This window comes from Dysidea avara, chromosome 1, assembly GCF_963678975.1.
Source record: "Dysidea avara chromosome 1, odDysAvar1.4, whole genome shotgun sequence".
NCBI lineage: Eukaryota > Metazoa > Porifera > Demospongiae > Dictyoceratida > Dysideidae > Dysidea > Dysidea avara.
The window spans coordinates 35,407,094-35,434,567 of record NC_089272.1 but is presented as its reverse complement, the minus strand read 5'-3'; the positions used below and the strand labels follow the sequence as shown (position 1 = coordinate 35,434,567).

Genomic DNA, 27,474 nt, shown 5'->3' with positions numbered 1-27,474 from the left:
GACATGATTGTGTTGTTGGACAATGTGCAAATCTTGGTTATAAGTAAGAAGCTAGTGAATAAGCTTCATTCAGTAGGCCTCGTTACTTCGTTGTGGTTAGACGTTACTCAGAGGATTACTAACGAGATTAGTAACTTCGTTACTTCTAGTAATAATATTACGTCATATTAGACTCGTTACAGTAATTATATTACTTAGGTAACGCGTTACGTTTGTAAGTAAAGTATCTTGCGTTATATTACCTGTTTTCATAGCGTATTTCGTTATATTACTTTGTTACCACAAAAGTAATAATATTACGTAACGCGTTACATAAGTAACGCGTTACTCCCAACACTGCTCTCTTCAGGGTGATTTGTTTCTAGCTGATTGCTCTGCAGGTTGATTTGTTTGTAGATGAACTCTCTACAGCGTAATTTGCTTGTAGATGAACTCTCTACAGGGTGATTTGCTTGTAGCTGAACTCCTTACATTGTGTCTAGTTTGTAGCTGATCTCTCTACAGGGTGATTTGTTTGTAGCTGATCTCTATACAAGTTGATTTGTGTGTAGCTGATCTCTCTGCAGGGTGATTTGTTTGTAGCCGATCTCTCTACAAGGTAATTTGTTTGTAGCTGAACTATCTATAAGGTGATTTGTTTGTAGCTGATCTCTCTGTAGATTGATTTGTTTTAGCTGAACTCTCTACAGGGTGATTTGTTTCTAGCTTATCTCTCTACAGGATGATTTGTGTGTAACTGATCTCTCTACAAGCTGATTTGTTTGTAGCTGATCTCTCTACAGGTTGATTTGTTTGTTGCTGATCGCTCTAAAGGTTGATTTGTTTGTAGCTGAACTCTCTGCAAAGTGTTTTGTTTGTAGTTGATCTCTCTACAAGATGATTTTTTGTAGCTGACCTCTCTTCAGGGTGATTTGTTTCTAGCTGATTTCTCTACAGGGTGATTTTTTGTAGCTGACATATCTTCAGGGTGATTTGTTTCTAGCTGATTGCTCTACAGGTTGGCTTGTTTGTAGCTGAACTCTCTACAGGGTGATTTGCTTGTAGCTGAACTCCTTACATTGTGTCTAGTTTCTAGCTGATCTCTCAATAGGGTCATTTGTTTGTAGCTGATCTCTCTACAAGTTGATTTGTGTGTAGCTGATCTCTCTGCAGGTTGATTTGTTTTAGCTGAACTCTTTCAGGGTGATTTGCTTGTAGCTGAACTCCTTACATTGTGTCTAGTTTCTAGCTGATCTCTCTACAGAGTAATTTGTTTGTAGCTGAACTCTCTATAAGGTGATTTGTTTGTAGCTGATCTCTCTGCAGGTTGATTTGTTTTAGCTGAACTCTCTACAGGGTGATTTACTTGTAGCTGAACTCCTTACATTGTGTCTAGTTTCTAGCTGATGTCTCTACAGGGTGATTTTTTTATAGCTGATCTCTCTACAAGTTGATTTGTGTGTAGCTGATCTCTCTGCAGGTTGATTTGTTTGTAGCCGATCTCTCTACAAGGTAATTTGTTTGTAGCTGAACCCTCTATAAGGTGATTTGTTTGTAGCTGATCTCTCTGCAGGTTGATTTGTTTTAGCTGAACTCTCTACAGGGTGGTTGCTTGTAGCTGAACTCCTTACATTGTGTCTAGTTTCTAGTTGATGTCTCTACAGGGTGATTTTTTGTAGCTGAACTCTCTACAGGGTGATTTGTTTCTAGCTTATCTCTCTACAGGTAGATTTGTGTTGATTTGTTCATTGCTGGTCGTTCTAAAGGTTGATTTGTTGTAGCTGAACACTCTACCGAGTGTTTTATTTGTAGCTGATCTCTCTACAGCGTAATTTGTTTGTAGCTGAACTCTCTCCACAGTGACTTGTGTGTAGCTGAATTCTGTGTAGCTGAATTCTCTAGAGAGTGACTTAATTGTAGCTGAATTCTCTACAGGGTGCATGACTTGTTTATAGCTGAACTTTCTTCAGTGTGACTTGTAATGTTCTGAATCTCTATAGTGATATATTTGCTTAACTCTCCACATGGTGACTTGCTTCTTGCTGAACTGTCTATAAGATTAACTGTTTGCAGCTGAACTCCCTACAGAATAACTTGTGATGTAATAAAATTCTATAATGGAGTAAATAAATTAGCCGAATGCTCTATTAGGATGACTGTTCTATTAGAGTATCTCGATCTCGTATTTGCTACACGGAGTTGGCTTTAGAATCATAACTCAGTGGTTTGTAATCCGATTCTTCTGTACTACTGCAAGGACTTTCTATGAAGATTATTCCAGCTATACACCGATTTTCAGCTCATTGCTCTAAGCAGTTTGCCTAGTAGGCGTGAAAACTAATACTTTTTAATTCGTAAAAATCGATCGCGTAATTGTGACACAGGTTGGGTTTTGTGTCATATCTCCATAGTCTTTATATCGATTCCTTTCAAACCACCAAAAGGCACTCCTATGATGGTTACTCCATCTACATAGCAATTGTCAACTCATTCCATGAAGCGGTTTACCCTGTAGGCGTGACAACAAATCGATCTTGTTTCACGCGAATAATTGGTCATAACTCCTGAACCATTCATCGGATTTGTACCAAATTTGATGCTAGGATTCGCCGTTGGACTCCCTTTCTGCTTGCCAAATTTCATGGCGATCGGAATACGCGTTTGCTTGTTATAGCAATTTTTGCAAGTGTGCGAAAAGACGAAGAAGAAGGAAAAAAAAACGAAACTTTGGCAGCTCGTATCTCGGAAATGGCTGGAGCGATTTCCTTCAAATTTGGAATGTAGACTCCCCTGGCTGGCGGACAACTGTGTAGCAAATTTGGTTCCAATCGGATAAGTGATCACTGAGATACAAAGGTGTGAAAATGACGTTTTCGTTCTTCCTGTCAATATACTCACTGGTGTGGCGCGCCGGCTTCTTGGGCCGCACGACACACTACCATGTGTCTTGATTCCAATCGGATAAGTGATCACTGAGATACAAAGGTGTGAAAATGACGTTTTCGTTCTTCCTGTCAATATACTCACGGGTGTGGCGCACCGGCTTCTTGGGCCGCACGACACACTACCGTGTGTCTTGATGTCAAATTTTGTGGCAATCAAGTTGCACATTTACATTTTATACTGATTTTTGTGAAGTGTGCAAAAAGAAAAAAAATAAACTACATATTAGAAAAAAAATGAAGAAAAACAAAGCAAATAATTAAGTCTAACTTTTAAGAGTTGGTATTTCACAAATGCATACGTATAGCAATTTTGTAATGGGAGGTGCAAAAGTGGCCAGGAGCTATAATACAAAATTCATGTTTATCCAGAAAGTACCATGGAACTATATATGCATGTGTGAAAATGCAGTGCTTTCTTCCCATCAGTATGCCCACAGTGTGACATGCCAGCTTTCTTTGCCACACAACACACTATTGTAAAATCCTTATTTCATTGCCATGATTCTTATAAGATACAGTACATTTTTAGTGTATTATTTTTTATTCATTGTATATGAGCCAGTTGTTGTCTTTATAGCCAGAGAATATAACCAAAACAAGGATCACTGCAAAGTGTGTATATTGGGATTTTAATTTGACAACTGAAAAGTAAGTTAATAGGATATGATAATGTACGTAGGCTGCATAATTGTGACCGGGCCTGTGAAAACAGGGCATGTGGGCACAAACTACACTCCGTAATTCTACAGGTCATATCTCAGGACTGGAACTGAATATGTGCATTCTGTAGCTTGCATCATAAAGCCAATCAAGTGCTTACTAAGAGATAAAACTTACATTGTCATAGCATAGTGGTACAAAAAATTATGAGTGACAAAAGCTTGAAAAAAATAGGCAAAAATCATGTGCCCACATGCCCTATTTTCGCACCCCCAGTCCAGTCTCTTATTATGCCTTGCACTTAAAATTTCACAGTAACCAAACCAGAGGTGGATGGTCCATGGATGGTATAATACAAGATGATGACCCTGGTCCACCAGCAGTGATATGTAATAGTACACACTTGACCAGTTTCTCTGTATTAGTCAGTGCTAGTAGTGAGGCAACTGAGGTAATGGAACAATAAGTACATACATGTAGTATATACATGAATGATGATAATATGTGAACAACTCAACTGCTTTGCATAGACAAAGTCAGATGAAAGGCCGTGCTTTATTGATACTACTTACTATGCATGCAAACTAGTAACACAATAGACTACTGTTTGTTATGACAGCAATCAAAATCAGCAGTTAGTTGTCACCAGGACAGTTAAACATAGTACCAGAACTGAACTATTAATGGCAAAGTATACTGAATTCACCCACTGTAATCAAACTTTTTGTTGTACATTACAGCCATAACTTGCACATGACTAGTGCTGTGAATGTGCAAAGGTGTACAAACAGTACAAACCATGCAATATGTGCCACGATAGTATGCTCTATGTGTTGGATTTTAGTCTACAAGGAAAGCTTCATAAGCAATTTAAAGTGCTGTTTTGCTATTGCTATATTGAAGCACTCATCCATGCACCTATGCTCTATTTTTGCATAGTACTTACAGCTGTGCTTTAACGAATGCATAAAATAATGTATTTAAAGAAAACTGTATTACTGTAAGTGGTATGCTGTTTGACATGTGTGTATTCATACAGTATGTATGTGTTATGCAACTTTTTTGTAGACAACCCCTGAACTTCGCATTGTCAGTTATGTTGGCTGTGGAGTGTCTATTGTGTGTCTACTGGTGACCATTACAACAATCATCTCTTTTAGGTGAATAATCAACTAATGTACATTTTACAATGTTAATTTGACAGTGTTTAGATTGTATACATATTTATGCTTGCTTGTATAATAAACCATTAAGATTTAAATGTCTGTTATTTGTGTTACTGTGTACTTGTCCCATTACAGAAAAACTGCATTCAAATCAAAGCATAGCAGACTTCATCTAAACCTCTCAGTTGCTCTTTTGTTAGCCCTGTTAACATTTGTTAGTGGAATAGAAACAGCTAAGGACAATAAAGTAAGCTACAGCCTGTATTGCATGTACCACTTTGCTAAATGAAAGTATTGGTCATAAAAGCTTAAGTTTTGTTTACTAAGAGCTGGTCAACAATACATTGTCACACTGCACATATAAAATTTTGAGCATAATAGGCTAGTCCCTACACAAAACATACTATCTAATCCAAAACAGCCAAGCTGTAAAAAAAAGAGTGCGGCCCTCAAAAAGGCTATGGTGAAAAAAGATGTGAAATCCAATCCAAGGCACATATAAAAGTTTCCACAATACAATTGTTTGTGATGTTACTATACTATGATATAAAGCATTACGATATGTATTAAAAATCAACTACAACATGCTGTACTATTTGTGGTAGCTTGAATGTTACATGTAAAGTACTTTTGCATTCATTCTATAGGAAAGCTGTATAGTGGTCACAGTACTACTACACTACTTCTTTCTGGCTGTTTTTTGTTGGACATTGTGTGAAGGGATCATCATTTTGGTGATGTTTGTGAAAGTGATTTATCATGGGTTCTTCCAACGCATGTACTTCTTCTTATTGCTTGGATGGGGTAAGATTATACTGCACCTTTTATGCATGTATCATAATAATACACATTCAGTTGCTACCAGCCAGACCTACTTAACATATGATCTGATGACATACTGTAGTTATGTGGTGTTTCCTTCAAAGTAATTTGATGAACAATTAGTTAAACCAAATAATACAAGTTGGGTTGTAACTTTTGAGTTTAATGAACACTGCTCAATATAAATGATTGCTAAGTTGACATGGATGTTTTATTGTAGCATACCAAACTGTGAAAATGGGTGCAGCCTTTAAAGCCTGGGTGAAAAAGTTGTGATATTAAAGATGGCAGCCAAGAAATGGCTGCAGTGATGTTAATAGTAATGAACACAGCTATTTTAAAAGTTTGTTAGCATTAACATCATTTCCATCTTTGATTTCACAACTTTTTCATCCAGATTACTGAAGGCTGTATCCCTTTTCACAGCTTGGCTGTTTTGTGTGGGTGTCATTTTTTATACCCTACATGGCCCCATAGCCATGTAGCCATAGGCTGGTTTTGGGGTTTGCTTTTATCCACATTTCTTCCTGCTTACAGATACAATAATGATTATTGAAGACAGAAGTTATAATTGTATGGTCTTTTTGGTAATATTAGTATAATACTCTAATAGAGTACACATTTCTGAGAAATCCTAATAGAATGCATATAGAATGCTCTAGAACAATCTAAAAGTTCCCTTGGTAAATTTATAAACTTTTACTTTTGGTATATTTTAGCTAAGTAGAGGTGAACAGCTGTGCAGTGGCTAAAGATTTGGGTTTATGGTATAGAGGTGCCTGGTTCAAACACTGTAAGTTCTTTTCGACATTTTCATGCACTCTTATTTTTACCCTATGGTGACTGTTCTATCAGAGAATCTTGATGCTGCAATTTACAGTTGTTTGGATTTTGCCTGTAACTCTGTAACTGTTTTTTTTATAATCATCAAAAGGCACTGTTATGACGGCTAGCCTATGCACATATCAAAATTTCAAGTTATTCCCATAATATAATGTTTTACCATGTAGCTATTACGCAAATTATCATACATAGCTCCATGGAAACTTATGAGATTCCTTGCATACTTACATAGTATGCGAATTCACCCTTATACATTCTTTATCTGTGACTACTGTAGTCAAATTACTCATTTGCATTTTATAACAAGTTTTGCAGAGTGTGCGAAAAGAATAATCTAGGCACCCATAGACCCTTAAAGAAGAAATAAAAACCTAAGTAAAAATTCTAAACTTTGGCTGCTGATATCTCATGAATGGCTGGAGTAAATTTAATCAAATTTGCTATGTACAGCTATAATGCAAAAAGAGTGTGCTTTGGAGAAGGAACCATGAAGCTATGTGAGCATGAAAATCACATTTTTCTTCCTGTCAATATACACACTGTGTGATGCGCCTGTTACGACACACTACTGTGTGTCTTGAATAGGTTGTCAAATAAAATACATTTCCTTGGTTAATTATTGTGTGTTTACTGTTAAACAGCTGCACACAAACCAAATATCTGTAAGTGTGTATTTATTTTCAAAACATACAGTATCTAGATGTTACGGCAAAGATTTTGAGGATCGTATGTGACTGGATTGTGAAAAGGGGTCTTTCACGCACATCCAATTCTATGAACTTGGAAGACCATACGTAACGCACTGCTCAAAGAACATATTAACTTGAAAATTTGTCTATCCACTAAACTATGTTGGTGCTCACTACTGTCCAAATGTTAAGTCAATAGCCCTTTCCAGTCTTAAGGTATGAGTCATCAAATTTGGTAAATTGGATGTGTGTGGAACACCCTTTTTTGCAAATCCTGTCACATACAGTATTACATAGGTTAAAGTCCTGCAGCATAACATAATAGTTATTTTATTTAAAAGCATAATAGGGTAGTGCACATTCATCTTACATACTATATATCACAATGTACATTGTAGGTCTTCCAATACCGATAGTAGTAGTGTCAGCTGGATTGTCTTATGATGACTATGGGATTACAGCTGATGGAAAAAGAACAGCGTAAGTGAAGCAATAAATAGAAACATGTCTCATTTTGACATCAGTTGAACATTCATATAAACAATACGTACAATAGATCAAGCAAATATCAAGGCCGATTCATTTAGTAAAGCCTACTGAATCTAGTTTGGTCATTTTGCTACTGGCAATATATTAATTGTACAGTACATCTGTCTTACAGTAGCTGACAATTCTCTAAAAGATACAAAGTATAAAATCTCAGCTGGCCTATCTTGCAATACCATCATAAAATGATGCGCCTACAATACCTATCAATAATCTTACAGCCATGAAAATTCCATACTACTTTTACAGGTATTCGACAACAGCAACAAGGATTCACCACTAGCAGACTTATTATTATTTTTACCAAAGTCAGAGCAAACTCCTACATGAACAGTTTTCTTCGTTGAACCATCAACAAATGACATGCCTTACCTTCACATGTCATAGAGTAAAGATCAACATGTCATATAGTCAAGATCAACATGTCATATAGTCAAGATCAATCAGTTTATTTCATGATCAAATACATAGACACTTGTTATGATTAATCAGTACTTATCTTAGCAATTATTTGTAGTAAGATTGTTTGATTTTCTTGTAATTGTCTGGGATAAAGCTAGTCTCCTGGACAACATCATCAGTGTTACCTGCCCAGTATCAAATAAGTAAATACTAAGTATATATCTTATAAAGTTGGCAAATTTGGCTCTAAGAAATCAGAAATTAATTCATTGCTGTTTAAAGATTCATAGAAAGTCACAAAACAATTTATATCTAAACTACATGTACAGTAGCTACAGTATGTCCATATGTACTGTTGCTTGTATCAAACAGTACTAGTGGGGATCCTTCAAAATCATCCTAGCAACATCTTACGCTATGAAAATTACCTTTATGGAATAACATTAGTCCATCTACATGTAACATCAAATATTAAATTAAAAACAAGAATAGGCTAATATATAGAATTTTAAATAAAATTTGGATTTTATTCTGACTGCCTACCTGCCTGCTTCACTGATAGCCTATCTGCCTGCCTGCTTGCCTGCCGGCCTGCCTGACCACAGCCACAAGACTGGAAGCCAAACGAAGCAGCACACGGCCGCCATTTTACATCACAATAACAACTATCCAGTGGGATGTGCCTTTTGGGGTTCCAACGAGTGTGTACCCTCTGCACCTTGTCTTTCCTTTATCTTCAATCAGGCTAGTCTTCTTTCTTCTCCATGCAATGAAACCATATTGAGGCATTAATTTTTCCTATCATCACTTTCCTTGAGCAGATGTTGCAAACTTATTGAAATGCCTATACTTGGTAGATATCTGTAACTTCATGATAAGTTAAATACCACACCTATTAATGCGATCTTGGTTAATTTATAATGATCAAGCACCAACACCATACCTCTTGACAATCTCTATCATAACGACATACCATAATTATTATTATTGGCCTATCTGTATACTGGCACAATGAAATAGTGAAAGGTGACTTGAAATACAACAGTCACACTAATAGAACAGTCACATGTGTATAGCTGTATGCAATAACAAACTAACCCAAACAATCTAAAATTTTAAAATGAAGTAGGGATCTAAGTAATATGAAGTAGTGAAACAAGAAATGATTGGTAGTATTACAGTATAGCTAGGTGGGAAGATCCCATTGAATGAAATCATTGTTACAACATGCCAATGTAGGGATTTTCCCACCAAGCTATGCTATAATACCATCATTTATCTCTTGTTTCGCTACTTTTATTGCTTGGATCCCTACTTCATTTTTAAATTTATAATGTTTAAAGTTAAATTAATATGTGTTGCAGTACCAAATACTGTAAATAAATGTGCATTACAATACTTTAGGTGTTGGATTTCAGATGAAGATGGTGCTATTTGGGCATTTGCTGCTCCTGTGATCTTGATAATAGTGGTTAGTATGTGTGACTTGTAAGGATTATCCATAGATTGTCTGTGTATACTAGCAGACAACCAGTCTAGGAGGCATAGGCAATAGCACAGTGGACAGAAGGACCATGTCCTACTACCCTTCACTTTTATTTTGTCAACACTTGTAACAAAATATCAAACTATGTACTCTAATAGAGAAGTCAACTTCTCTTAGAACAGTCAAACCACTTTAATAGTGTAGGACAGTCACAATTTATATATGTAATTCGGTACTGACGTATAACACAGTACGTCAATACTAATTCAGAGTCAGAATACTTTTCATGGTATTCCACCAGAATGGCATCCATGTCTGTTATTGGTCAAACAGTTTCATTGCTAAAATTCCCCCCACTCCATAGCCTGTTAAACCACCCTTGCTTTGTAGAAGGTATTCACTCCATACAGTTCTGGTGCTTGTTATCCTAATATTAAGTAGAATAATTGCCATATATGTGACAAAGGTGCCTTTTCACATGCAAAATTGGACTCATTCTTTTGAATTTCAAAGCTTCACAACTTCTTATAATTGCATATATGTAATTATTGCAACTTTCCATGAGGGATACTACAGCATCTGGCTACATTTTTTTAAAGAGCAATTACAAGAAATCAAATGTTATGACATTTTGTTTTCCAACATGTAAACTGTGTAAAAAAATACCTTTTCACAAATCTGGTTACATAATTATGTACTTCTTTATTAAACACCTAATTAGCTGTATATCTTGTAAAACCTCTTGTAAAAGCATCTGTAAACAACACGTCATGTTTAAATACCTGGTATGATGAATTCTTTAAAAGTAGTGTCTTGTAGTACTGTTTAAATAAGAAAGTACAATATTGTTGAAAATCCATTATTTGTTGTGTACACAGGTAAATATTTTTATTATGATAATTTCATTGGTGAAGATTTATCAAGCAAGGAAGTTACATGCTGCAATGACTACTGTTGAGAAGGCAACACTTGACACAGCCAAGTATGTATACCTTGTACAGTTGAATATTATAGCCTCCTGCCAAGTAGTGCACAATAATTAACAGAAGTACTAAAGTACTCCGCATTCGTACTTGGGTGTACCTGCATGTGATTTATGTTAAATGTGCATTTTTCCTCCAAAGAGTACTGAAGAACCGAATTATGATGAACTTAATTAAAAATTTAAGACAACACTAAAACTGAATTTTTTTTTTAATTTTCCTATGGGCAATAATCCCATATATGTTCCAGTTCCAAAAATGGAAGGAAATGATGGACCTATTATCATCCACTTTTGGAAGGTTCTGTAGTCACATACAATTGTCTTCCAAAAGTGGAAGGAAATGATGCATTTCCTTATATAGAGAGCCAAATTAGAAAGAATATTCCATTTTTGGATTGTTCTTGGCATCCAAACTTGGATGACAATGTCTTGAAACAATAAACATCCACATTTAGATTGTTCTTGCCATCCAAACCTGGATGATAATGACATGAAACAATAGCCATCCAAATTTGGATCGTTTTTGTCATCCAAACTTGGATGATAATGACATGAAACAATAACCATCCAAATTTGGATTGTTCTTGTCATCCGAATAAAGATTCCCATCTCGGTAGTGGTTGTCACATTTGTGGTTGTCCGTCTTGCTGTCTTTGCCCACACAGGTGTTCCAATTATATAAATTTTACTGACAATATCATACTATACAAATAGGCATTGCATGTAACTAGTTCATCAATTACTTTTCAAGTTTACACTGTACAATCAAATCCTTATAAGCTAGGAATAACTTAATATGGAACTTGAAATTACTGGGCTTCATGTACGCTATGTGCCCCTTGATTTTCTGTAGTCCAGAATTGGCTTATTCATTTATCTGAGAATTCAGTGATGCCAAGTGTTCCTGTAAATATGCATCCATATTGTATCCACTTGAACATCCTACATGTCCTCGCCAATGAAATCTGTCAACTAAAAACACTGTGTTTTGAAACATTACTGGTTCACGGCTTAGGATGTACTGATGAAGCTTGCAACTGTTATCATAAATCACGTACTCAGGCATAGTTTGAAATCTACTGAATAGCAATTCAAATGGATGCTTTGGGGACTCATGTTGCTTTAGTATTTTAAAACCATAGCATATTCCATGACCTCAAAAAAGCGTAAATATTCCTGGTGTTAACACTGGATGGCTTGATGAAAACTTCCTGCAGGAGTCACTGTCATCTTTCTGTATAAATCTGTGATCTGCAGCTTAATTTCGTATCTGCCTGATTGCTGGCAAACCAGGAAAACAGGAAAAAAGATCATCATTCAGTGATGATGAAAAGTTTTCTGTACTTGTTGTAGCCATAAATGGTGCCAAGCATAAATGTTTCATCTGCTGGAAAAATTCATATAATTTATGTCAGAAGGTATTGGCTCACTAACAAGCAGTTTATTGATAAACAATGCTATCACTGGCACATGCTCTTGTAATAGCTTGAAATCATGTCGATTACTTGATTTTCTAACATCAACACCAGCAATCAGTTTGTTTATGACTTCTATGGAATCTGGCTTTCCTGCAATCTGGATCATACCACAAATAGCTGTGTTACGAGCTAACTCTGAGAGAAATTCTCAATAAAGTTGTGGTGCTGTTAGTTTTCCAGTATGCTCATAAAGCCTGCTAATTATATTTGCAAGACTAACTGCACCTTCATCTTTTAGAAGTTTCAACATTTGTCTATACTGTGTTAATGTAAGCTGTTTTGGAAGCTTAAGACATCTTCTATCCATTGTGTATCCTGAGTACTGTAATATAAACTGTCGAGATTTTGTGGATTTCAATAGTACCCTTTCTGAATGCTTGGTAATGCTTTGGACTTCTTCAGTTGCTTCTGAGGTTACTGTATGTGAGCAAAAGTCACTCAAAAAATCTTTCTGGAATCCAATAAGGGTTCCATCACAAACAATAGTTTTTGGCAAATGTTTGCACACAGGACAAAGATAACATACTTTCCAATCAATATCAAGTAGTCTAGCAACGCAATTCCATGCCTGACGAAGGAGTTTGATGCCAACAGGCTGTGATTTGCTTAAAGCTGAAAAGGATTGCTTCATTGACCTATGGAAGGCTATTAATGGATTTTTCCCTTCCAGCATGATATGTAAATAAGTAAACAACAGTCCATAATAAAAGAGATGCTTCCCATCCAAATTCAGCAGCAAATGATCTTGGCCATCATATTCCTGCTTACATTCACAGGGTCCAGTAGATGGTCGGTAGTAGCACTGCCGATGTGGATCACAAATAGATATAGATTCCTCATGAATAATCACCTCCTTACTGGTTACCCAGCAGTTCTGTATTGGGTCGTCAACACTAAATTTATGGCCATGATCACACTTCAATGAATCATCAAAGTTTGGGACCAAGTTAATAGGAAATTCCCATTTACCAGTTTCATGCTTGTCATGTAAATCCCGTAGCACAGTAGAGAGTGGATATGGAATAGGTACGGATGACATACAGGAATAAGTAGGCTCATGAGTAAATGGATTTTCCAGATCAATGTGTATATCATTAGATTCACACCACATTAGAAATTGTGAAAGATGTTGAAAATGGTTATGACACAGAATGTACTTCAGCTTTGCAGATTGCTTGTAACCAATTAAGCCACATACACTGTAATTCCCCATCAAAAACAGCAACCAACAAGGGATCAGTAGATATGAAATCAATAGCATCCTCAAAGTTGCCTGAGTCTGGGTCATACACCTGGCTTGCTGATTTGAATAATTCCATAGCTGCTAAAGCATGAATAAAGTATTTTTCCTTTTCTGCAGCTACTGCATCTAGATTCAGATCTGATAACTCCATATATGAGTCATATCTTTCCCTTTGATATTTAGAGTGGTCACATGAACACTTAAGAAGCAGAGTTTGGCAAACAGGTAATTTCTGTAAAAGGAAATATCCTGGTTTGAGACTACCATTGCAATCACAATCAGAAATGATATATCTTTGAGCATTTGAAAGTTCATAAAACCTCTCAGAATGTTGGAGATTTCTTACATAGACAGATAACACAGGGAAATCACCAACCTATACAATTTATGACAACATGAATGGCAAATGCAAGGAGATTCTTTTGTGATGGTTAGAATAAGCTAATTAAGACTACATATGTACACAGCTACTACATATTATGTGTATGTATAGTATTGGTTGAACAAATATATATACAACTCTACTCCATGTACCCATTACACCTACCTTTATGTGTGGTGGTGCTGGTGAAGGCAAGCCTCTGTCTACTTTCAACTTAGTTGGCTATATGTTTCAAAGATAAAGATACCATATAACACACATCTAATAGCAAACAATATTATGTCTTTGCTTACCTTCCTTTTTGCAGTAAGTAAGTTCCCCTTTCTTTGCTTACATTTAACTTGGATATTTGCTGTTGCCATATTTTGTAATGTTATGCAATAAATCACTCAAACTGCTGAATATATGCAGCTGATTTAAGAAGCCTTTCAAATTTCAAAGTCTTACCACTTCTGTGTATCAAACACTTGAAAGTACTGCTGATAAAGCATGTTGAAATCTATATAACAGCCATCACACTTGGTGCAGTCACAGAATAGTTGTTCTAGGCAAGTGAAGTTTGGAGATGTCTTCTAAAGCAGTGAATAACAATGCTAGGGATATCAAAAGGAAAATAGGAGTGATTGAAAAGAAATGCCAGGAGCTTAAGGGTTTAGGAGTTGCAGTTGTTGTGGCCTACTCTACAACTAAGACCAATGGCTTGTATATATTTGGAGATGAGAGGATTTCCAAAGTGTCACAAGGATGATATACTGTTAAACCCTGATTGGATGAAAGATGAAGAAGAAGTAGAGGATTCCAATGCAATATTGTTGCTTCCATTACCTGATTCGCTGCAGTCTCTCAATGGAATTACGATGAAGGCCCTTATACGTGGAATCATGAAAGATTTAAAGTTTTCCTGGGACTCTGAGAAACCCGAGTGGTGGCCTGTTGATATACCATTCCACAACATGACACAACCTGCTCCTGATTATGAAGGTATGTTATGTGTACATACATACCGTACACTGTACAGAGCTTAATAAGTAGTCTTTTGATCAGTTCTGTATATAAAGTATACAAAAGAGTTACCAGTGTTTGTGTGACAAGAGAAATCAAATAATAGATCAAAGCTAAACTTCAAACAGGTTTTTTAACCAAACCCATAGAAATGTGGCAACGATGCATATGAGTGCTTGTGGGGTTTGATTGGCTTCTATCCCACAAGACAACTAATGGCAATAATTTATATTGCAGACTACATTATACCAAAGGTTTTAGTATCAATAGTGTGTAGTTTCCATCATTAGATGGGTGCACATGCTGGAAATTCAGTCCTCCATTGCTAAGCTGAACTGCTCCAAAAATAGTCAGGACAGCTATCAACACATTTACATGGCTTGGCTAAGTTGGTTCATATCAAAGAGTAACCATCACTGTCACATTTCTATGGCTTGGGGTATGTCTAACATATTAACTAAGATGTACCCAGTAGATTCATTTGAAGTATGGCTTCAGTGGGATAGAAACTGTATTTACTGTACATAATTTTACTTGAATGTGTTAACAGGAAAATGGAGTCATGCCATGCGTGAAATAATCAGAAGCTGCTATTCCTACCATGGTTTGGATCCAAGCACAAATATTCAGCCAGATTTAGAAGATCCCAACGAGCGCATTCCTATTCCCAGAGATCTTCAAGTATCCCCTAAACAAAATGCTGCTAAGGAACAGAGAAAACGAAATGCAAGTGCTAGCAATCTTCACCTCGCTGGTGCAAAGAAGCAAGCTACTATCCAGCCTCAGCAGCCTGATGGGAGTGAGCAAGTCTCCAAAGATCTTGAAAGTCTTCATAGGTCTGAAGAAGATACTGAAGAGAGGAGAGAACACATTCCTCAGGAATATACACCTCTAGCTGTAAGAAAGCCGAAAAGGCAAAAGAATCAACCACAAAAATTTAAGTAGCTACCTAACAAACAGAACAATTGCTTACGAAGTAATTTTATCGAATGAATGTATTCAGCTGCTGAATCTTGCTGTAACTTACGTCTTGCTTAAGTGTCTTCTTTACATAGTATATCTGATACCGCATACATAGTGGATGGCATGCAATTTTCCATGAAATCCAAAAGGAGTTTATGTATGTCAGATTAACTCCTGTAAATGCCAGGCATCTCTTTAAACAATACTAGACTGACATTTTTATGCTTATAGCATTGTGGGGGCTGGGAAATTTCCGTGAATGTGACAATCGTAATTTACCAATGGAGTGGGGCACTCTGCATGGCTTCGCGCAGTAAACTTCCATGAATGCGAGACTCGTACCATTCTCGATTATATACTGGGACTCGCATATATACGTACATCTGCTATGCACTGACAATGGCACTTCATAGCATAATAAATTAATTACAATTAGCTATGTATACAGTATAGAGTACAATAATAACTAGTGAATTAAAAATTGTTAATTTATAGAAGTGGAAGTAGGGATCAAATGATAAAAAGCAATGAAACAAGTAATTTGAATGATGGCAACTATTACAACATAGCTTTGTGGGAAAATCCTTACATTGGCATCTCACCATGTCATCATATATGTTCAATGCCAAAGTAGGGATTTTCCCACAAAGCTATGTTGTAATAGTTGCCATCATTCAAATCATTTGTTTCATTGCTTTTTATCATTTCATCCCTACTTCCACTTCTAAATTAACATTTTTTAATTCACTAGTTTGTTAACTTTTTTTTGGAATATAGCTATATTATTGATCTTTGGCACTGACTGCTCTATTAGAGTATCTCGATCTTGCTGCTTGTTTCGTGCGAGCTGCTCAATTGCTAAATTGAAAGGCATGCAGGGTTGATATCTGCTGTTTTCTTACAGCTAGACCATTAATAATGGGCGTGGTCCACTGATCGTTAAGTACAAGCACTTGCTGTGATTGATAAGGGTGTGGTAATGTGTTATATTAGTATTGCACTTATTTCGTTTAGAGTATATAAGCCACTAGGCTGTTCGATCGTTTTGCAAGTGTAGCTACAGGCATCTACTTGCTCTTACTAGGGCTGTGAACCTAAACTGGATAACCTTACAGTTAACCAGTTCAGTTATTAGAAAATTTTCAGTTAACCGGTTTACAATTTACATAACTGGTTAACTGTATCCCAATGATTTCACTGTAATTGTCAAACTTTAGATGAAATATTGTAGTTATTTCATTGTAATAATAAATATCCTACATTGGAATATGCTTCATAATACAAAACTATAGCATAACCATAATCAGGTAAAGCATAAAAGTGCGATAATAGATAAAATCTACCAGATGAGACCATTTTCATCAAATATCCAGTTAACTGGTTAACCGGCAGTTACTAGGTACCAGTTAACCAGTTTTGATACATTGCTTAGGTTCACAGCCCTAGCTCTTACAGTACATAATCGCTTATTAGTTTTGTGGCATCCCGGTACGGCTGCTCTAAGGAAAGTGTCGATACGAATTATTAACGCCTCCGTGACTGGAAAAGAAGACGATCCGTAATTGAAGATTTAAGAAAAGGCAAAGCGAAGAAGGCAGACACTCGTCGGAACCCAAAAAGGCACATCCCAGCAGTGAGTTAAATATTGTGGCAAAAAATGGTTATGGTGCGTTGCTTCGTTTGGCCTCTAGCCTTGTGACTGTGGTCAGGCAGACAAAAATTTCTATTTTAGTGATTTTTTATAAATCGAATTTTAGCACTTCTCTAGTCGTTTCTTATATCTAATGCTAAAAATGAAGTTAAAAACATGAAGACTCTTTAGTAAAAGGTTTATTTGCTGTGTGAGATGCTTCTAGGATGATTTTTGAGGGATTGAAATTTGAGGTACACCCCAAATTCACCCGGATCCCTACTTAAACAGTATCGTACTGTTTGATTACAGTACTATCGTACTGTTTGATAATTCCTCATTCAAAGTCTAAATAAAAGGAACAATGCGATTTTGAATAAGTAAATCAAAATCCGTAATTGGATGGCAAAAATCATCCAATTGTGAAAGGTTCTTTGTTTGGATGACAAGAACAATCCAAATCTGGATGGTTATTGTTTAATAACATTATCATCCAAGTTTGGATGACAAGAACAATCCAAATTTGGATGGTTATTGTTTCATGTAATTAAAATCCAAGTTTGAATGGCAATTTCAATCCAAAAATGGAATGTTCTTTCTAATTTGGCTCTCTATAGAAGAGAAATGCATCATTTCGAGACAATTGTATGTGACTACAGAACCTTCCAAAAGTGGATGATAATAGGTTTATCATTTCCTTCCATTTTTGGAACCGGAACATACATCAATAATCCACATGCTTTGTGTTAATTATGATAGTTTACACACTGGCTGTCCACAGGATATTGCTGATGAGTATTATTGTACTTCTACCATTACTTGGAGGAACTTGGATATTGGGACTGTTGTTTCTGATTGATAATGACTCTGTAGCTTTAGCATGGATCTTCACTATTGTGAACTCTTTGCAAGTATGTATTTGCACTGTGAAGTCATTTTTAAAGGGTTATTTCTTTGTCTTGTATGCACAGGGAGCAGCAATGTTCTTTTTCTATGTTGTGAGGAATAAAGAGGTAAATGCAGATCATGATGTACATATGTTAGTACCATAGCTAAATTTAATGTTCTATATCAACTTTATACCATACAACTTACGATTAACTGAACTGTAAGCCAATCTAACTCTGCTTGTGCAGTGCTGGGGCTAGCTAGCATGGCTTACTAACAATTGTCTGTGTCTATATATTATTATTATTATCATTTTATTCATGGCTTAACCCAGGTAAAGTGACCCAGAATGCAGTCACATTGTGGTTAACAACATAGCATTAGCTAAACCAAGAGTATGTCTGTATCTCACACTGTACGTTTGAGATTATATACCTCCTATTACAGTATTAATAATAATATTGTATTTGATATACAGCATATGTATGTGTAGGTATGTATGTATGGACTAACCAGGGGTGTACCGAGGGGGGTTCCAAGGGTTTCAGGAAACCCCTTTGGATTTTACACACTATTTGAAACATTAAGAAATTGAAGCTTGAGGTTTCCAGAATCTGGAATCTGTCATGGAAAAGGACACGTTGTAAACTTTTATCTTAGTTAATTATTAGTTTCTCACATGATAGCAACACTTATAGCTTATTATTTTGGTGAAAAGATCAAGATACTCTAATAAAGCAGTCAGGAAATATAAACTACTCTAATATAACAGTCACTTAGCTGTAGTGGAAACCTTTCCCAAAATTCCTGCGTACGCCCCTGCTAACTAACAGTAACTGTCTCCACAGAATTATAATCTTGTGCATGTTACAGGTAGTCCAAGCTATAAAGCAAAAGTTTGCACAATGGAGGAAGGATAGATTGTTAAAGACTTCACTAAAGGTTGGCAATTACTATGGAATTACAATACCACACTATTACATACAAAATATTGTCATTGTTAAAACTGCACCATTGCAGTTTTTCCTGACTGGCAACTTTGTTATCTCACAGTAACTTATAGACATTGGCATTTTAAAAACTGCACAGCTTGGCTGTTTTGGAATGTAAACAAAGTGAAGTTTTTAAACTCAAATAAGCTGATTGATTATTTGTGATCAGTTCAGGTAGCACAATATGGTGACCATTTCATTTCTTTAGGATTCTACACTGGATAGGAATCAAAACTTTCAATTGAAGAAGAGAACTATGGAAACCAGTAAGAAATTTACTTGAAGTATACATGTAACCATGCTTGCAACTGAGCCTATGAAAACAGGGCAAATGGGAACAAACTGTATCCCCATTACATAGCAAGTTATATCTTTGCAACTGGCATTGTGAAGCCAATCAAAAATCTAATAATAAAGAGTGTGACTATTGCAAGGCCTTGACATACATAAAATGTTATGAACATATACAGTAATTTTTATCGCCACATTCCCTATTTTTTGCAAGCCCAGTCACATTTATCCATAGCTATGTGCACATCATTTACTTACAGGTGTTGGAACTAACAGTACTGGACTACCTCCTAACCATAAGTATTTCATATCTCCCTTTGAAGGTTACAGTTCTTTTACTGGTATGTGTTTATACATCTAATGTACATGTAACTGTTTGGGATTGTAAACTTTTACATATACCATATTTCCTTGGTTAAATGTTGCACCTATAATTAGGGGTGGGCGTTATCTCGGCTATATCGTAAAACTGCGATATTCTGATGTAACGATATCAGTATCATAAAAAATTTTTGGAAACGATATTATTGCACTATCGTGATCACTGCGGTGTTCTCCAATAATATTCATATTAGCTAACTACTGTAAACATAGTGCTGCTGTTTAGCTCCAGGAAAGATCGGGATACTCTAATAGAGCAGTCACCTTATATACTCTAATGGAGCGGTCAAGTAACTCTATAGAGCATTCATGTGAATATGAAAGTAGTTACTGAAGGGACTTTATTATTATTATTATTGAGGAAAGAATATTTCTGCACATTATATTGTAACATTATAGCTAATAAAATGTGCATAGGTGAATGAGCTTTTGTTGCTATAGTTAGCAGTCTTTTAGTCATGCATGGAAATCTGTAGAACTCCTGAATTTATGTCATGCACTTGGGTGTGTAAGACACATCCTCTCCATGCTTAATTGTAGGTCTAGCTAATGTCTATATATCCATGTATAGTTCAATAAATGATTAATGCCAAGTACATGTATTTTTGCACATCCGTTCATGTTGCTGCAGGTTATATTATTTGTGTAGGTAGGTGTAGTTTCATAGTAGAGCTTCTGTCAAAATATGAAAAAAAATCATGATAATTAGTAATATCATGATATTTTTCCCATGATGTATTATAATAGTAAAATTTCAATATCACCCAGCCCTACCTATAATAGTTACTGCATTTGAATAGCGGCAGCATTGTGCCCTTAAAGCTAACTGCCTATGCTATAATCACTGCTCTTGATTCTGACTAATAGTATATAGCTGCAACGTCTGACCAAAATTGTATATACTGTATTGTATAATATGGTCTACTATAGTTGGAGACTCATTCGTAACAGATGATGACAAAGTTTCCTTTGCTGATAAAGAATATCTCCCAGATAGTCAACTCTACTAATATATATTAAACTAGTGCACTTGTACCAGTATATAGTTTTACAATGCATGCTGTATCTGCACTGCTTACTGGACACTAATGTAATGTGTATGTATATGCGTAATAATATTACATATGTAATGTACATGTGTAGGTACGTATATTCTTATATTTATATAAATATAATTCTCAGCATGCACAAAAGGATTTTCTATGAACACATAAATATATAATTATGCAAATGCATTACTTTTTCAGTTTAACATGAAAAAAAGTTGAAAGGGTTTTTAAAAATTGTTTTCACTTAAAAATATTATGCTGCAAGGTTAAACCTGTGTCACATATGCCAGCATAATAAAGCATAATAGGCAGGAGTGCTATGCTAGCATATTAGGTGGATATTTCAAACTATGGACTCAGCTTAATTCCATTAATAGCCCCTAATAGACAGCCAGTGGAAAATGCAAACTGCAATAGAGCACTTAAATGCATTGTACAGTATATTATACATTAGCTCCTTAGATCAACACTCTCTAATAGAACAATCCACAGCAAGAAAGGCTGTAGTGTGTAGAGATTTCGATGTTTGTACACTAAGCTAATGGAAGTGTACAAATCAGAAATTGTTTGGAAACTTTCATTAAATTTGCACACTGCTTTGTACATTGTTTGGAAATGAACTTTTTGCATATTTCAGGAAATTGTCTAGTAATTAAAAGCAGTTCATTTCCTAAAGAGTGTACAATTTGGAAACTAAGGCCTTTCTTGCTGTGGTCACTTTATAGTGAAATACTCTAATAGAGTATTCACTGATTAAAATGTTCCAAGGTAATTGTCAGAAATGTTGCTAACACTGCTTGAAGGTTCTTAGTTTACTAATTTGTTAAGCTGCTTTACTGTAGTTGTATCCAGTTATACTGATAGTAAAATGTCGGTAACTTTAAGTTTATGGAACATAATTGTTTTACTAAATTTTAAACTCTCAGTAAACATCAGTGAATGCAGGTTTACTGAAAAGCTACTAAAATTCCTAACAATTAACTGTTCCATATACTGTGGATATACCACTCTAGTAAACTAAGAAACTTCAAGCAGTGTAACTTAGGAGCATAATGCAAGTATAATGGGAGCACTGAAGAGCATAATAGGTGAAAAATTAGGGAAATTCCTGAAAGCATCTTAAGCAAATTTCTGAGCATATTTGACTCAGGCCTATACAAGGTATTGTCAGGAGTGCAAGTAAATATATAACTAACATGGCTGTGCTAACTACCAGAATAATACAATTATATTATCCTAAACCTTGTGTATAAAACTATGTACACAAAACAAACATTTCCCCTAAGGAATCTTGAAAAGTGGAATGCTTCAACATGCTTCCACAGGAACTTCTACAAGATGACTGTTATTGCTGCCTTGATTATGCTGGCATAAGTTTGGGCAAAATAGATATCTATGTAGGAATCAGGAATTCTGAGATGATTATAAAGCTTTAATACTATGAAAATCTACTGATTGTAAAATTCTATTAAAAAGATTGAGATACTCTAATAGAGTAGTCAAAAATTCTAATAGAACAGTCGCACAATATTATTACTGTAATAAAACAGTCACACAAACATGAAGTACTAATGTAGCAATTAATTAGCTAAAACAATAGAAAACTACTTGGAGCTGAAGTAAATGGTGTAATACAGCAATAAAATGATATTATTAGCCATAGAATGCAACAAAATTTTGGAAAACTGGGCATTATACAAAATAGGTAATGTTTGGAATGCTGCTCAAAATAATCATACTCAAATTTGCAGCATAATAGCCTCATGTCTAATGATGTTAAATACACTAAGATAGAATTACACTATACCTTATACACTATACCTTCAGTGTTGAGTATGCACACCTACAGTATTGCACTATAACAAGTGTCACCTCATAATATACTATATCATAATTATTATTATACGCAACTGGCTAACTACTACTAGCACAAATTCAAGTTCGTCTTGTAAATTTAACCACTTTGCCTTTTGGAATTGCCAGGTTATCAGTGTTCTAACTTAAAAGTTATAGTAAAATTGAGAAATAGAAAAGTATAAAACTAACATAATAGACTGAATAATTTTATTTTGCTGGCTGCACTTTTTACAATTGTTGTATACATACATCTGGTATACTTTCTGTTATTAAAAGGATGTTCCATACAGTATACTTTCAAGGCTTTGTTGTATTGTCACCTCAGTTTCCCAATGCTGTGTACAGTGATCGCCTGTCTCAGGGAAGCCCACTAGCATTCTCATAGTGACTTCCCAGCTAGCTGTAGGGCACCTGGCCTTGGTTTACTAAAAGTTCAGGTACAGTATACCTTCTTAGTCGTACTAATCATTATCAGTCTTTATTTTGGTTAGCAACTTCTAATAGGGGGTTGTGGAATGTACTAGTCTGAGTTTTACCAGGAAAATGCAGTATTGATGAATGTATAACAGTAGTTACAGTACTATCACAAGTAGTCAAAATGCCAGCATAATAAAAGCATAATAGGCTAGAGTGCTATACAGCATAATACTAGGTGGACATTTCAAACTATGGTAGGATCTAAAGAAATTAATTTCATGAAAAATATATTGATACTTACTCTCTAATAGAGCAGTCAGTGCAAACTGCAATAGAGCACTCAAATGCATTGTACATAGCTCCTTGGATCAATATACTCTCTAACAGAACAGTCACTTTGTAGAGAAATAAATGTTCCAAGATAATTGTAAGAAATGTTATTTAGCTTGCTGTTAACTTAGGAGCATAGTGGGAAGACTCAAGAATGAATAGGTGAAAATTTAGGACAATTCCTGAAAATATTTTGAACAAACTTTGAGCATACCGTAACTTGCTTTTTTCGCTGTAAAATAGCTAATTTTCTTATGCATAGTATGCAAAACTTGTACAAAAATTTCTTGCACAAAAATTTTTACATAAGATCAAACTACTCTATTACTATAGAGCAGTCATTCAAGTAATAATACGAAAATGTTTTACACAAAACTTTTTATCACGAATTTTTTTGCACGAAAATAATGCAAATTAGCTACAGTATTTACAGCACATGTAACTCAGGTTTAATCACAAGTGTAGGGACTATGTTCCCATAATTATAGGCATAATAAGTGTGTGTGAGAATTAGCTAGCATTTTGAGGTGATTATAATGCTAAACATTTTAATAAAACCTTCAAAGGACTGGCTAAAACTATCTAGGTCATTAATTAGGGCAATTAAGTATAATGCACCATGACTAGCTGCAAAATTAACTTATTTGAACTGCTTTGGCTTTAGCTGCCCTGTTTTGTACTTGACAAACATTAACAGGTAATTGCAATGATCTGCCTACATAAAAGATTGACGTGCAAAACATTTTGTAGATCACCTTTCACCTATAAAACTTTTACTCCCATTATGCAAATGACATAGCTATGATAACAGCCTTGCTATGGAAGTTTTCCTCCAAATCTTTCCATGTTTACTCATCTACAAAAATTTTCTACCTCTGAACTTTTTTACATATACAGTACAAACAACATACTGTATAATATTACATGTATGTTTCTTAGTAATAATTGCAGCACTGATTCACTAGACTACTACAGTACACTGTACATATTAAGAAAGCATGATCTCATCAGAGGAAAATCATTAAAATGTAAGTTGGATATGAAACCCCACAAAAATTATAAAGAATTTTTCTCCCCTAAATAGCTTCAAAGTGGCACAATAGGTTGCCCATCCTCATAGGCGGATATAAGGGGGTGATGTGCCTTCCCTGGCCCTTCTCTTGCCCCCCTTGGACTCACACAGTACTATACTGATACCAGAAACTGGAATCATTCATTCACACTGTATTCAGAAGTATAGAAAGCCAATAGGCAAATAGAAGACAACAGTTATAAATGTACTTTACAGTTATACTGTACATTGTAAAGAAAGTGAGGCAAATAAGTTTGAATTTTTGTGCCAAGATCGAGATATTCTAATAGAGCAGTCATTACTCATATAGAAAAGTCACAATTCTAATGTCAAAACAATACTAGCTACACCTTTATATTTTGATTTAGTACACTTTACCATCAAACAGGTTTTACCTCAGATCGGCTAACTAATCTTTATATACATTGCAAGCATACACTTTGTTAGCTAAAACTATTTAATGCTATCAAAAATGCTCCCAAATTCAAACCTAGGAGGTATAATTTTTAATTTTTTTTCTCGATTTACAGTCTTACAACTATACATGTATGTCTATCATTTTACTGAATAAAGTTATGCAACTGAATATAACTTGTGTACTAGAATTTCTCTTAGTGGAATAAACACTGTTGTACACTAAAACTTCTTGCCCCCCCCCCCGACAGTGCCTCCTAGATCCACCTATGCCCATCCGGAGACAACTTAGGCGGTAGAGTTGATCCATTAGTTCCATAGTGTTGTATTAACTTTGTAAAATCAATGCTACTCATCTAGTGAGTTTTTCATGATTGGAGTAGAAAAGTGTATGCTTTAACCATAAGTTCAAATGTTAGTTTCTTTTGGTATAAAGTGTATGGGAGAGGAAAATGTGACAGCTTACACTATGAAAAAAGAGGGATATAAGATGGTATATCCAGTGGCTTATTGAATACAAAAAAGCTTGATATAACCTGTAGTATACTAACAATCACATGTAAGACTTTAGTTAATGTGTTAAACATACTAACTGAAACCATATATGTGATGGTATAGTGTGGGCATCATATTTGATATAAGCTATTTTAGGTATTGTGGTAAATAAACTTAAACCATATATGCAATAGTATAGTATGCATTATACTAAAGTATAACATGAGTATAATACAGGGTTTATATTAAGGCTTATTTGTATTCAATAAGCCACTGGAAATACCATCTTATATCCCATTTTTTTCAGTGTTATGGATGGAAATTTTTTGCTCATTACTATGCTTGAGCCAACTGTGCTTTGAATAGCCTAATATGCTTTGAGCAGTGCTCAAAATCCAGCCTATTATGTAAAGCATATTCAAAATCGAGGTTATGCTCTAGAGTTGGATGTTTAATTAGAGTATACTGGTATCAACCCTTCATGATTGCTGTATTAGAGTAAGTGACTGCTCTATTAGAATATCTTGATTTCTGAAAGTGTGAATTATCAGCCAAGTGACAATAAAAGTAATAACTGCTTCAATGCAGTGAAGTGTGTTCATGTTTTGCTTTGGCATGCACATTTTAATTACAAAATTAATCTTGAAAATCATCCTGTTATGCTGGCATAATGCTTGATTTTGATGCTGTTGCTAGCCTATTATGCTCAAAATTATGCCAGCATAATTCTGGCATAAGCTTATTCGAAATGTAGCTTAAAGAGTTTTATTAGTTCATTGGTGATGCTATACAATTTACAATATCAAGTGATGTAATGATACACATATACAAAACTAGTTTAGTGATGTATGCACATTTGTGACTACTATAGATAAATGTTATAACATCAATCAAAGTTTTAGTTAGAATTTCATGATTGCAGTGGTAGATACAATAGCGATTGACATAGTGAAATGTTTGGCCATGACAGCTGATCTAATAACCCTACCATAATTATTCAACACCTAGTAGTAGCTAGACCCGAGTCAAATATGTTCAAAATTAAGTGGCTGAAGCACACAATTACTTGTCAAAATGCATATCACAGTAAAGATCGATATACTCTGATAGAAGTCAGCTATATGATTGTTCTATTAGAGTTACTGACTGTTCTATTAGAGTATATCGATCTTTCTGTAATAGCTATTTTGATAAGCAAGAATTCATACTATCACTAGGGACCCGCCGATTATGCTGGCATAATTATGAGCATAATAGGTACCTGAAAGCATTGAGTATAATGCTAGCATAATAGGTAGAATATTGTGTAACAGTATGAATTCTTGCTTATAAAAATAGCAATTGCAGAAAGATCGATATACTCTAATAGAACAGTCAGTAACTCTAATAGAGCAATCACATAGCTGACTGTTCTATTAGAGTATATCGATTTTTTCTGTGATATGCATTTTGACAAGTAAGTTTGTGCTTCAGGTACTTATTATTTATCCATAAACTGGAAATTATTAGCAGAACATGAGAACTGAGGCATAAATAGTTGGGCATAATTTGAGCATAATAGGTAAGTATTGAGCATAAATGTAAGCATAATAGGTAAATTTTTGAGCAGTGCAGCATAGCATAATAGGTAAAATTATGAGCATAATCGGCGGGTCCCTAACTATCACACAAATATTCTACCTATTATACTAGCATTTTGCTCAATGCTTTCAGACACCTATTATGCTCATAATTATGCCAGCATAATCGACGGGTCCCTACACTCCAGCCTATTAACTTTTATTATGCTGGTATATTTCACACAGGCCTACACAGTGGATTGCTTTCCATTACGCTTTCTGCAATTATGTAATATTACCAGCATGGATAGGGTCTTATACATGTGGTGTATATAACACACACCATTATTAAATTTGAGCTGCAATCATCCTGTATGATGCAAAGAATTTTTTTCTGGGAAGCATAGGCTGTTCAATGTGCATATGTGTATGAATGTATTAATAAAATTATGCATGTGGTCTAACCATTGTTAGATAATTGGATAGCATTGCAACCTGTTGAACATTT

General features: G+C 35.2%; 1 protein-coding gene across 1 annotated transcript in view; it reads left to right on the top strand.

Moving 5' to 3' along the window:
* LOC136246376 (uncharacterized) overlaps window positions 1–20,910 on the top strand; it is a 103,096-nt gene extending 82,186 nt beyond the window's left edge. Inside the window, exons 24-37 of the mRNA XM_066037771.1 lie at window positions 3,502–3,572; window positions 3,900–4,035; window positions 4,653–4,744; window positions 4,886–4,997; window positions 5,398–5,554; window positions 7,503–7,584; window positions 9,457–9,523; window positions 10,417–10,520; window positions 18,003–18,132; window positions 18,193–18,234; window positions 18,983–19,051; window positions 19,310–19,367; window positions 19,653–19,733; window positions 20,704–20,910. Coding sequence (XP_065893843.1) covers window positions 3,502–3,572; window positions 3,900–4,035; window positions 4,653–4,744; window positions 4,886–4,997; window positions 5,398–5,554; window positions 7,503–7,584; window positions 9,457–9,523; window positions 10,417–10,520; window positions 18,003–18,132; window positions 18,193–18,234; window positions 18,983–19,051; window positions 19,310–19,367; window positions 19,653–19,733; window positions 20,704–20,783 — 1,281 coding nt within the window. The 3' untranslated portion in view covers window positions 20,784–20,910. The remainder of the gene's footprint in view (window positions 1–3,501; window positions 3,573–3,899; window positions 4,036–4,652; window positions 4,745–4,885; window positions 4,998–5,397; window positions 5,555–7,502; window positions 7,585–9,456; window positions 9,524–10,416; window positions 10,521–18,002; window positions 18,133–18,192; window positions 18,235–18,982; window positions 19,052–19,309; window positions 19,368–19,652; window positions 19,734–20,703) is intronic.
* The last annotated feature ends 6,564 nt before the right edge of the window (window positions 20,911–27,474 follow it).